We start from the raw sequence: 16,943 nt of genomic DNA, 5'->3' as shown, positions 1-16,943 counted from the left end.
TGGTCTCTCAGTAACAGAGAAGCACAGGGAATAGAGATAAAGAAGCAGAGCTGCCAGTGGTCAGGGTGGGCAGTACAGGGATCTCTCCCATCATCTATTTATCCCCCAGGACTGTGACTGTGACAAGGGGACATCCTCTGCGTCTGGAGGAAAGAAGGTTTGTACACAAACATAGAAGAGGATTCTTTACGGTAAGAGCAGTGAGACTATGGAACTCTCTGCCTGAGGAGGTGGTGATGGTGAGTTCACTAAAATAATTCAAGAGGGGCCTGGATGTATTTCTGGAGTGTAATAATATTACAGGCTATAGCTACTAGAGAGGGATCGTTGATCCAGGGAGTAATTCTGATTGCCTGAAGCGGGGAAAATTGGCTTCTATCTCACAGTTTTTTTGCCTTCCTCTGGATCAACTTAAAGGATAACAGGCCGAACTAGATGGACAGATGTATTTTTTCGGCCTTATAAACTATGTTACTATGTTACATAGGCAGGGATCATTAGTGCACATAAAGGAAGCAAAATGGTGGGGTAGTAAGATAAGAGGCAGGTTGATAAACATGCCCCTGTATGTTCCAGAGTCATCTTCAGTGTTCAGTAGCAATGTTCAGTTAGTGTACTGCTAAGAAGACTCTTTATACCTTGTTTTCTGGTTAAAATAAACATCTTTTCCGAATAAAGTATATAAAAAAAAAATGCTTAAAACCACTGTCCCTATGTAATATTAAAAATACACTGAAATAAAGGTTATACTTTAAGTTACTTTTACAATAAATCTGCAAAAATTAGCCAAAGAAAATTGATCAATATTCATATGATCCATTCCAGATGCGGAACATCTGAAAGGCTGGAGGAGCTTAGTTTCTGAGATGTTCCAATTCAAGATCCTTCTTATTTCCTAAAAGGTTATGGACACCTTTGGGGGCATTTCATTTTCTACTGCATTGTACCTATTTTGGGCTATTTTACAATAGAACTTTATTAAAAGCCTTCAACGGTTTGTCTTCTGCAGCCTTCAGGTTTTCATTGATGCTGCAGAGTGTTTTTTTCCCTAGTAATGGGGAGGGGATAACACCAAATGACACACAGAACGAATAGACCAGAGTATAGACCAAAGCTAAGGGGGAGGGATGGTGACCTCCTAGGAATCCCTAGACCTCTCCCTGACTCCTGCCAGTATGAGTAGACCCTGAAGGTGGAAATAATCATACAGCGGAACCTAGGCCCTAGGAATGGTTGCAGGGAATGAGACTACTGGTTCCTTCCCAGATAAAGGAACCAGCATCTCCCTGAGGCCTAGACAACACACAAGCGAACAACAAAATGCAAGACAAAATGCACTTAGCTTAAAGTAGAATGGAGGAGCAGGAGATGCAAAGGAACAACACACCAGCTCAACCAACTCCAGCAGGAAATATCAACCGCATGGTAAGCAGTGTGAGTCAGAACTAAATAGGGCCTCAGTAATGACTACAAGCTGCACCTGACAAATGGCAGAGAAAAGTCTAAGGCGCATTTGGAGTAAAATGGCCTGAACAGGCATCTATGACTCTTGTACAGGCGTTATTGCCACCTCTGGTTCAGACGTTTAGCCGACTCCAGCTAAGCCAGATTTTTGTGATCAGTAATTACCGTAATGGGATGAATCGCTCCTTCCAATAACGCGATTCCTCAAAAGCCAACTTAATGGCCAGCAACTCTCTATTACCTAGATCATAATTTCTTTCAGCAGTAGAGAGTTTTTTAGAGAAAAAAGCACATGGGCGCCATTTGCTAGGAGAAGGACCCTGCGACAAGACTGCTCCAACCCCTACCTCGGATGAGTCAACTTCCACAATGAATGGCTGTGACACATCAGGTTGCACCAGTATAGGAGCAGAAGCAAAACATTCCTTCACAGCTGAAAAGGCTTGTAATGCCTCATCAGACCAGACTGAGAAATCAACACCTTTCTTAGTCATATCTGTTAATAGTTTAACAACAGTCGAGTAATTCAAGATAAATTTACGGTAGTAGTTTTGGTGAACCCTAAAAATCGCATGAGCACTTTCAGATTTTCGGGTCGATCCCAGTCCAACACAGCACAGACTTTTTCTGGATCCATACGAAAACCCGAAGATGAGGGTAGGTAACCCAGGAATTGCACTTCCGGAACCGCAAATACACGATTCTCCATCTTAGCATACAATTTGTTCTCCCTTAGGATCTGTAAGACCTGTCTCACATGATCCTGATGCTTCTCCATGTCGGGGGAATAAATTAAAATATCATACAGATGCACCACCACAAACCTGCCTACCAGATGATGAAAGATGTCATTCATGAAATGTTTAAAAACAGCAGGAGCATTAACCCAATAGGCATGACCAAATTCTCAAAATGACCTTCAGGGGTATTAAAGGCAGTCTTCCATTTGTCCCCCTCCTTGATCTTTACCAGATTATATGCCCCCCTCAAATCCAACTTAGAGAACACTTTGGCACCGACAATCTGATTGAACAAATCTGGGATCAAAGGAAGGGGGATAGGGATCACAGGCAGTAATGCAATTGAGCTCACGGAAGTCCAAACATGGCTTAAGGGTTCGGTCCTTTTTTACAAAGAAGAACCCTGCAGCTACTGGTGATTTGGATTGTCTAATATGACCTTTAACCAAGCTCTCGGTGATATATTCTTGCATGGCTACTCTTTCGGGTTCAGAAAGATTATAACACCGAGACTTGGGCAATCTAGCTCCGGGAATAAGTTTGACGGTTCAATCATACTCCCGATGTGGAGGTAACTCCTGGTCTCTACTTTTAGAGAAAACATCAGAAAAATCAGAAATAAAAGAAGGTACAATTTTAGTGGTTACAACAGAAAGCGACATGTTAAGACAGTTGTTTATGCAAGAATCACTCGAATCAAGAATCTGTCTTGCTTGCCAATCGATGGTAGGGTTATGTTTGGATAACAACGCTAAACCTAGCTCCAGAGGAGCAGGCAGACCCTCCAGCGCAATACTTTTGTGAGAGTGGAGTGGAATCAATCGCAAACACGTCTAAGTCTAATGCACTTGTTGTGAAACAATGCATACGGACGAATTGGCCATCCATTAGGTTAACCCCTGCCCCACTTTCAATAAATACACCAATTCCCACAGTTTTGGAGTCTAGCGCCACCTTGGCAGGCAGGAGAAATCGGGTACTAACGGAAAATGACAAAAGTACATTCTCAGATTCCCCACCCACACTACCAAGAGTGAGAAGAGGACTCTATCTTTTTCACCTTGACGTTTAATATAAGGACAAAATGTCCCCCTTTACCACAAAAAAAGCAGAGTCTTTTTTTAACCCTAACGTTTTTATCACCAGGTCCAGGAGTGACTTCCCCCAAACTGCATTGGCTCATCATCAGACATGAGCTCAAGTGCCTCCCTACCCAAAGTGTCGGAAGAGGATGCAGTAATGACTACAAGCTGCACTTGACAAGAGGTGTGATCATTACCAAACAATACTGAAAGGAGAAAACAGAGAGAATGTCAGATATTTTCACGTGCCGCCAGTCTCTCCGATCTTTTCACCTCTGTCATGGGAGGGACTGACGTAGTTTTGTACCCTTCTCAATAAAATCCATTAGGCTTGTTTCACATTTGTGCTGAACAGTTCCATCGTGTTAAACAGATCTGTTTCAAACAGCAGAAACCCGCAGCTAATGACCGCGACTGGCAATAATGCTGATCGCGGTCATTAAAGGGTAAAAAACCCAGGAACTCGCGCTTCCGGGCTTCATAACTGAATCCTCTGCAGCCAATGAGGATGCCAATAATTGATTTCAATACGCTGGGGCTCTCTGAAGAGACCCAGGGTATTGAAGATGCAATTCTTATTTTGGCCAGCAGGTGGCAGGCCAACATAAGAAATGAGCAATTCTAGTACCAATATGGATATACATAGAGTTGTTGCGATACCAAATTTTTGATTCGGTTTCGATACCATGAAAAAGTATTGCGATACTCGATACCATTCGATACCACGCGAAAAAAATAAACAAAAAAAGCCACGTGCATTCCTCATTTTTAAAAATGGCGAATCGCGCAGTTTTTATTTTATTTTTTCTGTTCCGGCATTCACCACCTAGATTTTTTTTTTATATTTTAATAGTTTGGACTTTTCTGACGTGGCGATGTAATATGTTTATTTATATATTTTATATGTGAAATTGGGAAAAGGGGGGTGATTTATACTTCATATTTTAGTGTTTGTTTTTTTTCACTTTTTATTTAATAACTATTTCCCCCCTTAGGGGCGAGAACCTGGGATCTTTCATCCCTTTTCCTATTCACCCTGATAGATCTCTATCAGGGTGAATAGGACTCCACACTGTCCCTGCTGCTCTGTGCTTTGTGCACACAGCATCAGGGATGTTACCATGGCAACCAGGGCTTCTGTAGCGTCCTGGCTGCCATGGTAACCGATCGGAGCCCCAGGCTTACACAGCTGGGGCTCCGATCAGAAGCTGCCACTGCACCACCAATGAGGGGGAGTGGAGAGGTCCCTGTGGCCACTGCCACCAATGATTTTAATACTAGAGGGTTGAGAGGGGCCGGCGCACTGTGCCACCAATGATTTTAATGGGATGGGGGGATTGAGGGGGGGGGGGCACACTGCACCACCAATGATTTTGGACCACCGCTGATCGCAGCTCCCTGTCAGGGGCAGGGTGCCGGCAATGCGATTCTGCTGCCGGCACCCGCCTCCTGTATGTGTTAAAGACTGACTACTGTATATGAGTCCAGACTTTCACTATTAGGCCACACAGAGCGGCGCCCAGCGATGTCTCAGCACTCACCATTTAGTCCTGGGCGCCGCTCCGTTCGCCCGCAGTGCCTAGGGTTGCCACCTTTTCTTCAAGCCAAACCCGAACAGAAGGGAGGGAGGGCCCTTTCCAGGCCCCACCCATGTCCCACCTCCAGCCACGCCCATGCCCCGCCTCCAACCACGCCCATGTCCCACCTCCACCCCTGATTGCTGTCGCACCGCAATCGTTACGCCCCTGATCCCACGCCTGCGCCGTACTGTTTAGTATTCGACGCAGACGCAGGATTTACGGGACGAAGAGGAGAACTCGGACGTCAATCAACTAAACATGGGCGTGCCACTGCCAAAGGTGAATGGACGGAGCCTCTAGGTGCTGCAGCAACGCCCTCATAGCACCTAGAGGCTCATTAGCATATCATGTCTTTATTTTAAAGGGCTTCTGTCACCCCACTAAAGTGATTTTTTTTTTTGGGGCTAGTTAAATTAGTTATATTGCGATATATGAAAATATAATGGTGTTACTTACTTTGATCCAGCAGTTTATTAAAAAAATGAAGTTTTATAATATGTAAATTCGGTCTCTACCAGCAAGTAGGGCGGCTACTTGCTGGTAGCTGCTGCAGAAATCTGCCCCCTCGTCGTGTTGATTGACAGGGCCAGCCGGCATTTCAAAAATCGCGCGCCTGTGTGGATTCGGCGCAGGCGCTCTGAGATGAGGAGGCTCGTCTCCTCAGAACTCCCTCAGTGCGCCTGCGCCGATGACGTCTTCTATTTTGGTGATGTCATCGGCGCAAGCGCACTGAGGGAGTTCTGAGGAGACGAGCCTCCTCATCTCAGAGCGCCTGCGCCGAATCAACACAGGCGCGCGATTTTTGAAATGCCGACAGGGCCAGCCGGAGGAGGAGATCCCGGCTGGCCCTGTCAATCAACACGACGAGGGGGCGGTTTTCTGCAGCAGCTACCAGCAAGTAGACGCCCTACTTGCTGGTAGAGACCGAATTTACATATGATAAAACTTCATTTTTTGAATAAACTGCTGGATCAAAGTAAGTAACACCATTATATTTTCATATATCGCAATATAACTAATTTAACTGGCCCCAAAAAAAAAACAACACTTTAGTGGGGTGACAGAAGCCCTTTAAGAGAACGGCAGCAGGCAGGGAGTTATAAAACACACTGTTATGCACTGCTGACATCAGCCCATCGCTGATGTCAATCAGCTACATAACATAAATGTTTTTTCTGATTGACAGATTCAGAAACCTGAGGCTGTTTAAACACTGTTACAAACATGCTTCAAATGTTTTATATTTATACCTTTTTAGAAGTAAAGTAAGTGATTACCTAGTGTCACAGTCAGACTCAGTCTTGGTCATGTTGAAAAACTAGCAGGGCACAGCGGGCACAGTCTGGGCTGGGCACTAGTTGGGCAGGCTGCTGGAGCCTGGAGCTGCTGGAAGAATGATTTCAAATCTCCCTCCCTGCCTCTCTCTCTGATGTCACTTCCTGTGGACTTGACTTAGTTCCTTATCAGAGAGAAGGAGGGAGGGACTGAGAGGCAGAGGAGGAGCGAGGAGACTGGAGACTACTAAACAGTGAGTGAGCTGCTGCGGCTGCGCTGCCTGCCTGGCAGCCGCATCACTGTAGTGATTGTAGACTGGAGGAGGAGGGGGACTGGGGGAGGGAGCGCTCCGCTCAGCTGATCATCAGTGACAGTGCAGTGCACTCAGACAGCAGCAGCTTAAATATGCGATCGGACGGACTCCACACTGACTGTCTGCAGTTTCAATGAATAGAATAGAATAATCCTGTGTCCGGGTCTAAGAAAGGCTTGTACCCGGGCACAGGATTGCAAACCCGGACTGTCCGGGTCAATCCCGGACGGGTGGCAACCCTAGCAGTGCCCCATTACTGTCTCCTCTCCTGCTCCACATGCTGCTGATTACTATCGGAGCGATGGGAGGAGACATCAGCTTCACTAGTGGGCGTTCCTTCTCCCTGGCTGTAGCGCTGTCCAATCGCAGCGCAGGGAAAAGGAACGCCCACTAGTGAAGCTGATGTCTCCTCCCATCGCTCCGATAGTAATCCTATCATTGGTGGCGCAGTGCGCCCGCCCCTCCTCCACCCCCTCTCTTCTCATTGCCGCCCCTCCTCCGCCCCTCTCTTCTCATTGGTGGCAGCGGCAGCAGCACAGGGGGAGGGAGGACAGCTTCCTTCTCCCCGTGCTGCTGAGAGAGAACATGAGCGCGCCGATAGCAGCGCGCTCATGTTCAGAGATACTAGACTGCGCAGCAGCGCAGCCCAGTATCGAAAAAACGGAAATCCCGGTATCGTATCGATACCGGGACAAAAGTATCGATTGGGTATCGAAATTTCGATACCCGCAACAACCCTAGATATACAATAAACATAATGGTATAGAAAAAAAAATAATCCAGAGTTTTGTAACCTCAGATACGAGCTACAAAACCATAAAAAAAAGTTTAAAAAAACCACTGTTAAAAATATATTAATAAATTTTTTAAAGAAATATAAACGTTTAAAATCACTTCCATTTCTGTAGAATAAAAAATAAATACATACATTAAATATATAAACATCATGGACATCACTGCGCACGAAAACGCCTGTATTATTAAAATATTTTTCCAATACGGCGAATAGCATAATGGAAAAAAGGGTCAAAACGGCCGATTCACCTTTTTTCATCGCTTCTCTTACCCAAAATTTTTTTTATAAAATGTGATCAAGATGTCATACATACTCCAAAATGGTATCAATACAAACTAAAGATTGTTCTGCAAAAAATAAGCCCCCACACAGCTCGGTAGATGTAATTATAAAAATAAAGTTATGAGGGTCAGAATATGGTGATGTAAAAAAAGTTTTAATATATTTTTACACTGTTTAGACATAAAAGAAAACTATTCATATGTGGTATCGTTGTAATCGTACTGACCCAGATAATGAAGTGCACAGGTCAGTTTTTCTGCAAAGGGAACGCCGTAGGAACAAAACCCATAAAATGGTGGAGGAATTGCGTTTTTTTTCCCAATTCAATCCTATTTGGAATTTTTTTCCCACTTCCCACTACATTTTATGCCATATTAAATGGTGGCATTAGAAATTACATCTTGTCCCACAAAAAATAAGACCTTATATGGATAAGTTAACGGAAAAATAAAAAGTTTTGGCTCAAGGAATATAGGGAAGAAAAATGAAAACGCAAAAACAAAAAACATCTGGTATCCTAAGGGTTAAGGACAAGTTAGGAACTCTGTATAAGAAGATATCACGGTAAGTGCTGTTAATACACACCATTTTTCTGTACTGTATTGTAGATGGACAGAAATATGTAGGACAAGGAAGACTCAAGGAACCATCTGGTAAGAACATACAGTTTGATGCTCACACCATAGGCACGCCAGCAATCACATTTTGACATTTACATGGGGAGCCATTACACATAAACATACTGTCTGAATATATACAATCACAAGCGAGCAATAAGATTCTTAAGGGTCATCTGGAATGAGAACATACCATTTTGTTGTTTATTTCATGGAAATGAATCTCACAGACTTTCTCCACAATCTCTTCATTTTCAAAGGTTACAAAACCAAAACCTGAAAAAGAAAATTATGATGTTTACCGTGTGAAAGCTAAAAAAAATAAATCCTGCATCTTTTGATGTATATTCATTCAGAGGAAATTACCACACAAAGTAATGTAACATAAAGAGACTCCTAGTCAGTTAAGAATAAAAGCAAGAGAAAACAAGGCATGCTCCAAATGTATGAGATCAAATAATTCCTGTGACATTACCTAACTGAAGACAGTAATAGGACTGCACTCGTAAATGTTTTTATTTGTTGTTTTACTCATAACACCAAACTATAGTAATAAGCATACACCATAGAAAATGTATGACTATAATGAAATACAGAGAGAAACATTTATAAAAGAGCAAGCAGAATACCGTTTTATGTACTGTTCTAATATAGACGTTTTGAACCTTCACTTTCTTCACCTTCATTTCTGATGAAAGTGTGGAAGCAAAGGATTTTAAATTGTAGTCCAGCACAAGTGTTTATTGCTATAGGAAGAGGGGGATAGGTCATCAATACCAGATCGTCGAGGGTCCAACTCCTGGTGCCCTTGCTGGTCAGCTGAGGAGAGACCTGAAGAGGTCGCAGCGCTCACCGGATCCTAAGTCAGTGACGTTACGTTCATTGGACACATGGCTTATGTGTAGCTGAGTCCCGTTGGATTGAATGGGGCTGAGCTGCAATACCAAACACTTTCCTACGTACATGAGGATGAGAGGATCAGACTTTGTTCGTTTGTCAGTTAATTTTTGGGCATTTTTTATTTTATTTTTACAGACAGCAATCAGGAACATTCCATCTCCCAATCATTGGCCCATATAAAAAAGGGCATTACCTTCACATGGGCCAATGATGGGCAAATGAAGGTTTGCTCCCAATCATTGCTGCGTGTAAACATAAGAGAGTGAGCGAGTGAATGAGAGAAAAAGTCTGTGCGAGAGAAGGTGAGTGAGAGACGCAAGAATCCCATCCTGCTATCTCCCCGGATCCGTCCAGCGACAAGCATACAATAATAGGCGATTGACTAAGCAGCTCAACCAGAGCCGGGAGCCTTGTCCTGGACAGAAGTGGTGAACACCTATTAAAGTTGTGCTCAGTCCGGACAGCTGCTTCCCTTGAAATGCCCTATATAAAAAGCAAACTAAAGTACAGTAGTAGACGTATTACAGATTATGTTTCCTTTTATCATTATCAAATACCACAAAATAACTACTATGTGCTATGTAAGCCCTCATTCCCATGACACTATTTCTCATCTGTGAACTATCTGCACTTTTGCGGATAACACACTGACCAATTAATTTCTATGGGACCATGCACACATATTTTTTGCGGATCTGTAGGACACTGAAGGTATCTGCTGACTGAAATACGGGTACGGTTGTGTGGATGAAGCCTTACTTTGCAAAACACCACTGCAATATAATCTAGAACTAACCGACATACAACAAATGTAAAGTGCTAATGATAATATTTTTCCTAGTTCAATTATAAAAATACACGTCTTCAGAATTATGTTCATTCATCTGTTACTGACACATTTTTTCTTCTTTTTTTTTTAAGCTCTACCTGTTTTGACAGTCAAATCTTTTCACAAAGATATAACAGAAATACTTACACCACTTAGGTGCCACAGTCAGTTACTGTGCAGTGTGGGAAGGGGTCAAAAGTAAGCTGGTCTTCTCTAACCCCTAAGTGATAACACTAGTTTCTGAGCACTTGTTTTCACTGTAGAACTACATGGCAGCCGTTCAAATTACCAACCGTGTACCTAATACAATGGCACACCAGTTCACCAGTCAGGGAATATGGACACGGTTATCTTTATGAGAGAACCCTTTTAAAATAATAATACTAATAACATTATAAGCATTATACTGTATCTAATATCCTTGTAACCAATTATCTATATAATAAAATAAGAGTTAAATCTGTAGCGTATTAAGAATAATTGCCTCTGTGCTATCAAATTCAAAGCAGCGCATATCAAACACGTAAAGGGTTATAAATTAGCAAGTTGAAACCACCAGGAAAACATCCTCCTCAAACCACCCCCCAGCCATGAAGGAAAAATTTGATGACTTCTCTTTTTTTTTTCTTTACTAATGAGGAAAACGTAATGGGATCAAGAAGCACGCCTAACACTACTCAGTGGTCTGCAAGTGCCTAAGAGCATTGAAGGCGTTAACGTGTCTGTTATTTATAAGGGTCAGGAGACAAGAGGACTTAGATCTTTGCTCTCAAAGAGAAGCAGCCAGTGTGTAATAAGAAAGTCTTGGATCAGTGCAGGTCTGCACTTGTCTTTGAACACTGTCGCGGTCAACCTTAAGGGTCATTCAGCATCCGGAGAGGGTTATTTGTCCCTTTCTTCCTGAATGACTTCCTCTAATACCTCATCAGGACATCCTAAGGGCCCCCGAAGACGATATTAAAGTTTGAGGCTTGTGACCTGAGCACTTGTCACCCTCTCCATAGCTGAATCTAGAAAGGAAGACAGATTTGGCCCAGTTAAAAGCTGTTTGATGCCTCCTGCCTACCCATCAGCCTTGCAGTGATTTACTCATCCAGGCACTGGATATGGCAGACAAAGCCACATGGAAAGGTTTTTGGCAGGCGGCTCCAGCTCTGCGTATCGATTCGCTCTTAAAAATCAACACACTGTCATTTTCCTAACAACTGCTCAATACTTAAACAAATAAAACATGAGGGGGAACAAAAAAGAGTTAGCTTTAGGAAGGCAGCCTGAAGCGCAGTGTAACAGCCAATGGCTGCTGGAAAAATCAAGCGCCCAAATTCATATAGACATGTTGCAGTGTTTTCTACAGCTGCCACTGCTGTATGAAAGTAATGGATCATAGGATGCTGGGCTTATTGAATCTCATATACAACACATACACTGGATAACAACTAAAACGTGATAACCGAAGAAACTTGCCATACTTATTACCATTCAATAAGATATACAGTGTTATATCATGTATATAAGAGAGGGGGACGACGACACACTGCTAGAACTTTAATTTTTCACAATGGAAACTCCATATGTTACCGTGACATACCAGTAAAACCATCTACACACTGTAGTCCATATCAAAATCATTGTGTGGTCCACTTACAGACACATAGAGCAAAATCATTTTTTGCCTGGGATTACATGAAGAGACAAAAGGATTTGAAGAAGCCTATATCTAGGGTCAGACTGGCCCTCCAGAGTACCAGAGGATCTTCTGGTGGGCACAAGCTCTGACAATCATGTACCCTTAAAAAAACAAGGCCCTTACAGTGCTATATACAAAGAGGGTGGGGCCACAGAATAATTTCCTCTGGTGGGCCTAAGGGCCGGCGCTGCCTGGTTAAATGTATGAAACAACCTCCCTGACAGGTTTCTTCAAAAACAGTGTAAAAGTGTACCTAGAAGAACTGATCCTGTTTTGAAGGCAAAGGGTGGTCACACCAAATATAGATATGATGTAGATTTATTTTGTTCATTTTCTTTGCATTATGTTAATAGATAAAAATAAAAATATTAACATTTATTTTTTTGAAAGCATTCTCAAGGCCTTTTTACCCCAAGCGACAATTGTACAAACATTCGTTATATCATTCAGAATCAAGCAGTAATTTCACCCAGGCAGCCCTCCTGATGTTAGCATCGGAGCATTTCATGCTCCGATGCTCTCCTTTGCCCTGCGCTGGATCGTGTAGGGCAAGGGCTCTTTTATTTACAACACCACACTGCCAGGCGGAGGCTTCTGCCCAGCAGTGTGTTCGGTGAGGTCACCGGCTCTGATGGGCGGGCTTTAGCGCTGCCCTAGCCATTTTACAGGCTAGGGCAGCGCTAAAGCCCGCCAATCAGTGCTGGTGACGTCACGGGGCTCACTGCTGGGCGGAAGTCTCTGCCTGGCAGCCCTATGGAACTCCAGAAAATGCTAAATCGCGCAGGGCAGGGGGGAGCATCGGAGCATGAACTGCTCCAATGCTCAAGTGAGGGCGGCTGCCTGGTTGAAAATGGGGATATGTCCGGGTTCAGCTCTGAACCCGGACAACCCCTATAAGTCAACGATTAACGAGTACACCATTTTTATTCCGGTCACATCTAATGACAATTGTGATGTCTAATAATACTAAACGTCTATGGTCATCGCTAAAAATATCTTGCGGTGTAATCTTTGCAAGATATTTACCAAACCTGCCTGCAACTTTTACACTGTACTGTACATAGGTTTAGGACAATATCTGTATTTAAAGAAATTTTAGTCTTGAGCTGAATACTTGTTCTATATACAACTCTAGTGACAAGGTGAATACCCAATATTAGCCAATAAGTTAACTAGACATAAGGTCCAAACAGTTCAGTATTTGGATGAATAAAGCCTGAAGCCATAGAGCCCTTTCCTAAATAATAGTATTGCAATTCAATGTATTGGTTTACTAATACTGTTACTACAAGTTAAATGGACAAGGTATACATCCTTCATAAGGCTCACAGGCCTCATTGTTAAGTACTTCTAACATGAATAGTCAAAAAGAATGAAAATCAATTACTGACTGCTTCTTGCATTCTCTATAGTTTATTGACAATATAGGGGTGTGGAGTATTGGTGGTCCACTGTTTTCGATACCTCCTAGCGCAATAACACGACCTCAAGTGGTTGGAGACAATTCTTTTTATTTGCATATATGTGACAATGCGTTTCGGAGTAGAATAACACTCCTTTTTCAAGTCTTAGGCTGTAATTCTACATGCATACAGCGCATCCTTCTGAAGGAAGGAATAGATAGGATGTCCAATTCTTGACCGTTTCGCATTTCACCGGCAGACGGACCCCACTGAAATCAATGGAATCGTTTTTAACGGCGTTCGGGCCAATAAAATGGGTACACCAAAAGACATTCAGGGGTAAAAATACAAAATAAAAAATCTCATCCACTTGCACATGTGGCTCGCTCCTCACTGCAGGCTTTAGGACTTGACTATCCAAGTGTGGTGACATCTCGTGATGTGACGTCATCACGCTGGAAAGCACAGGTCCTACTGCCTCCAGAGTGTTCCATCGTGTGCAAGTAGAGGAGACGAGTTTTTTTTTTTATGGATCTGTCAATATTACCAAGGCTGTAGGGGTAGGGGGGCATTATATATAATGGGGGCACAAATATATAAATATATATATATATAATATGAGGGGCTACTAAGTGGGCAATTATTCAGACTGGGGGGAAATAAGAAGACAATATTTATCCTGAGGGGGCACTATTGGGCTGTTATACTGGGGGGGGAAATCGGGCCATTTGATGTCCAGGGGGCACAGGGGCACAGTGGGGGGGGGGGGGGCACAATACATACTGAAGACACTGCAGGGTTTGGGATATAAAAAACATGTACGCTTTTAACGACCGTTAAAAACTGATGCAAAATGGATGCAAAACGGACATTAAAAACGGACATGCAGCAAGAAAATGAATGCACACATTGAAAAAAATGGCCACGACGTCCGTTTTTAATGCCCATTTTTTCATTGCTGTGTGAATGCAGCCTTAACATGCCTCTGGGCACAGTTAAGTGCATCTAGCTTTTGTCATTATAGATAAGAAATGTCGCTCAAAAGCTAGGCAGTAACTGCCTCTGCTGGGTATCAGGACAAGAGACGGCCTGCTATTCAATTCCATATTTTAAATGCAGCACAATGTTACATTCAGTTTTCTTCATGTGATCCTTTGCAAGATACTGAATGGTAAATGAAAGTTTCAAGATGGAAGCAACACGCAGCCAATACAGGAAGCAAACAGATAACAACAGATCCTTTACAAGGCAATAGCAGAAAATAGTGCCAATCCTGCGATATGTGTGCACGGCCCCCACTTGTCACTTAGGACAGACTATGTGTGAGACAACCTGACTCAAAAGCTGGTGGTATTTATAAGAGCTGGACAGAAACATTTACAAGGCACATTTATCACTCACTCTAAGGGCTCATGCACATGAACATAATTTCTTTCAGCTTCCGTTCTGGGTTTTTTGCAGACCGTATGAGGAACCATTCACTTCAAAGTATCCGCAAAAACCATGGAAGGTAGTCTGTGTGCATTCCATTTCCGTATTTCCGTTCCGCAAAAAAGTGCATGTCCTATTATTGTCCGCAAATCACGGTCCGATGCCCCATTCAAGTCAGGGGGGCCGCAAAAAATATGGAACGCACACAGAACACATCCGTATGACATCCGTATTTTGCAGATCCATACTTTGAGAAAAATTGTCATGTGTGGTACCCAGACCCGAACCCGGACTTCTTCACAGAAGTTCGGGTTTGGGTTCAGTATTCTGTAAATTTTATTATTTTCCCTTGTAACATGGTTATAAGGGAAAATAATAGCATTCTTTAATACAGAATGCCTAGTAGAAGGTCAATTGAGGGTTAAAAAATAAAAAAATTAACTCACCTCCTCCAATTGATCGCATAGCTGCCGGTCTCCTGTTCTTTCTTCAGGACCTGTGGTGACGTTACTGAGCTCATCACATGGTCCATTACCATGGTGATGGATCATGTGATGTATCATGTGATGAGCACAGTGATGTCACCACAGGTCCTTTGACAGGTCATGAAGAAAGAACAGGAGACCGGCAGCTACGCGATCAGCTGGAGGAGGTGAGTTAATTTTATTTAAAAAAAATAACCCTTAATTGACCTCCTACTAAACATTCTGTATTAAATAATGCTATTATTTCCCTTATAACCATGTTATAAGGGAAAATAATACAGTGAATAGACTTTCATCCTAGCAACCATGCGTGAAAATCGCACCGCATCCGCACTTGCTTGCGGATGCTTGCGATTTTCACGCAGCCCCATTGTGAAAAACACACAATATAGAGCATACTGCGATTTTCACGCAACGCACAAGTGATGCGTGAAAATCACCTCTCATGTGCACACCCCTATAGAAATGAATGGGTCCGGATTCAGTGCGGGTGCAATGCGTTCACCTCCCGCGCGGAAAACTCGCCCGTGTGAAAGGGGCCTTAGTGTTTAAACCAGACAGCATTCCAAGTGACAAATGACCAATTAAAAGGGTTATCCAACACCTATAATGCCTCCCAATGTTAAATATATTTTAAAGAGTTTTTGGTGATGTTATTTTCAATTTTCCATGTCACTAACTAAATCCCCAAATTCAGCAGTTTTCACACTGGCCACTAGATCTACTAATATGCGCCAGGTTCAGGGGCGTATACAGATCTCATGGGGCCCCAAAGCAAAACGTAATATGCCGGCCCCCAAGCCTCACCCAGTTTCCGAGTTAGTGTGCGTCAATCCCTACCATGCAATGCAGAATGCAAATCTGAAAAGAAATTCTAATGAATTTACCTTTTCTTTAATTAAGCAGAAGAAATTTCAATTTTAAAAAAATTGTAACAAAAAGTCACACATGGCCCTCTATGTCAGTAAAGTGGAACAGGTGGTTCATAAATATGATGCTCATTTTGACCACCATATTTCTCAGTGTATCCATGGCATAAATACATTGATAAATCTTCTGCTTTCCATCTATTACAAAGCTGGCTGCTTGTAGCCACCACTAGGGGGAGCTCATTGCATAGGAATTCATATAGTTACTGTAATCATCTGTTAACATTGAGCTCCCCCTAGTGGTGGCTGCTCGAAAATGCTGTGTTTTTACATCAGGAAGAGAAAAAAGGAGTTCAGCGCTGGAACACCCCCCATCTCCCCCAGGCCCCATAGCAGTTGCGCGGTTTGCTTCCATTGGAGGTTCACCACTGGCTACTTCTTGGTCTGTACAGATCACTTTTCATCAGTCATCTCATTATCACAGGCAGGATTAAAATAACAGATATCACCTATACATAGATAACACAGGATCCACCATTCACAATATATAATATCGCTTGTGTCCATGAGCCCTGAGGAATTTTCTTTTTTTTTTTTTTAGCAAAAATTAACAGTCCAGGAACTTTTTAGAACGGTAGCAAGATGGTGAGCGGAAAACGTGAAATAGTAAAAATCTGCATTTTAGAACGCTAGCCTTATAGGAAAGCAGGCTATTGTGTGTGCATATTCTCTGCTCTCCAGTAAGAGATCACAAATTGTCAGCATGCTGTTAAATATAGACGCCGTTAAAGCCAATAAATTGTTAATAACAAGATCGCATTAGACACAAGTGTCCAAAAGCATATGACTGAGGAGGGTTCTTTGCCGGCAGCAGTACAACCTTACCTCCCTAATCCAGAGGTGTGTTATTTATGCACCTGTCCTCTGCACACAGGAATGCTGCAGCAGCTGGCGCCCATAAACTGTAATAAAATGCCTTTCACAAAATGAAGAAATGTGACCAGACAAGCCAAGCAATAATGATATTAAAGCCTGTGTCAATTAATTTTTCTTCCTTGTGATAAATGAGCCCCATTCTGTCCATTAATAATGAAGGAAGAAACAAGGATAGTTGACAGTGGCTTAATTTATTTCTTAACTTGCCTGGTCATATCTCTTCTTGCATTGCTAAGCCTTTCTGGAGCTGTTGG

At 42.7% G+C, this 16,943-nt stretch overlaps 1 protein-coding gene across 3 annotated transcripts in view; it reads right to left on the bottom strand.

The window, feature by feature from the left end:
• Nucleotides 1–16,943, bottom strand: part of MSI2 (musashi RNA binding protein 2) — a 691,995-nt gene that overhangs the window by 226,090 nt on the left and 448,962 nt on the right. For all 3 annotated transcript variants that reach the window (XM_040424888.1, XM_040424889.1, XM_040424890.1), the window contains exon 8: nt 8,343–8,425. In XM_040424888.1, the coding sequence (XP_040280822.1) occupies nt 8,343–8,425 (83 nt within the window). The remainder of the gene's footprint in view (nt 1–8,342; nt 8,426–16,943) is intronic.

This window comes from Bufo bufo, chromosome 3 (assembly GCF_905171765.1).
Source record: "Bufo bufo chromosome 3, aBufBuf1.1, whole genome shotgun sequence".
NCBI lineage: Eukaryota > Metazoa > Chordata > Amphibia > Anura > Bufonidae > Bufo > Bufo bufo.
Note: the sequence above shows the minus strand (reverse complement) of the source record. Positions and strands in the feature narration are given on the sequence as shown.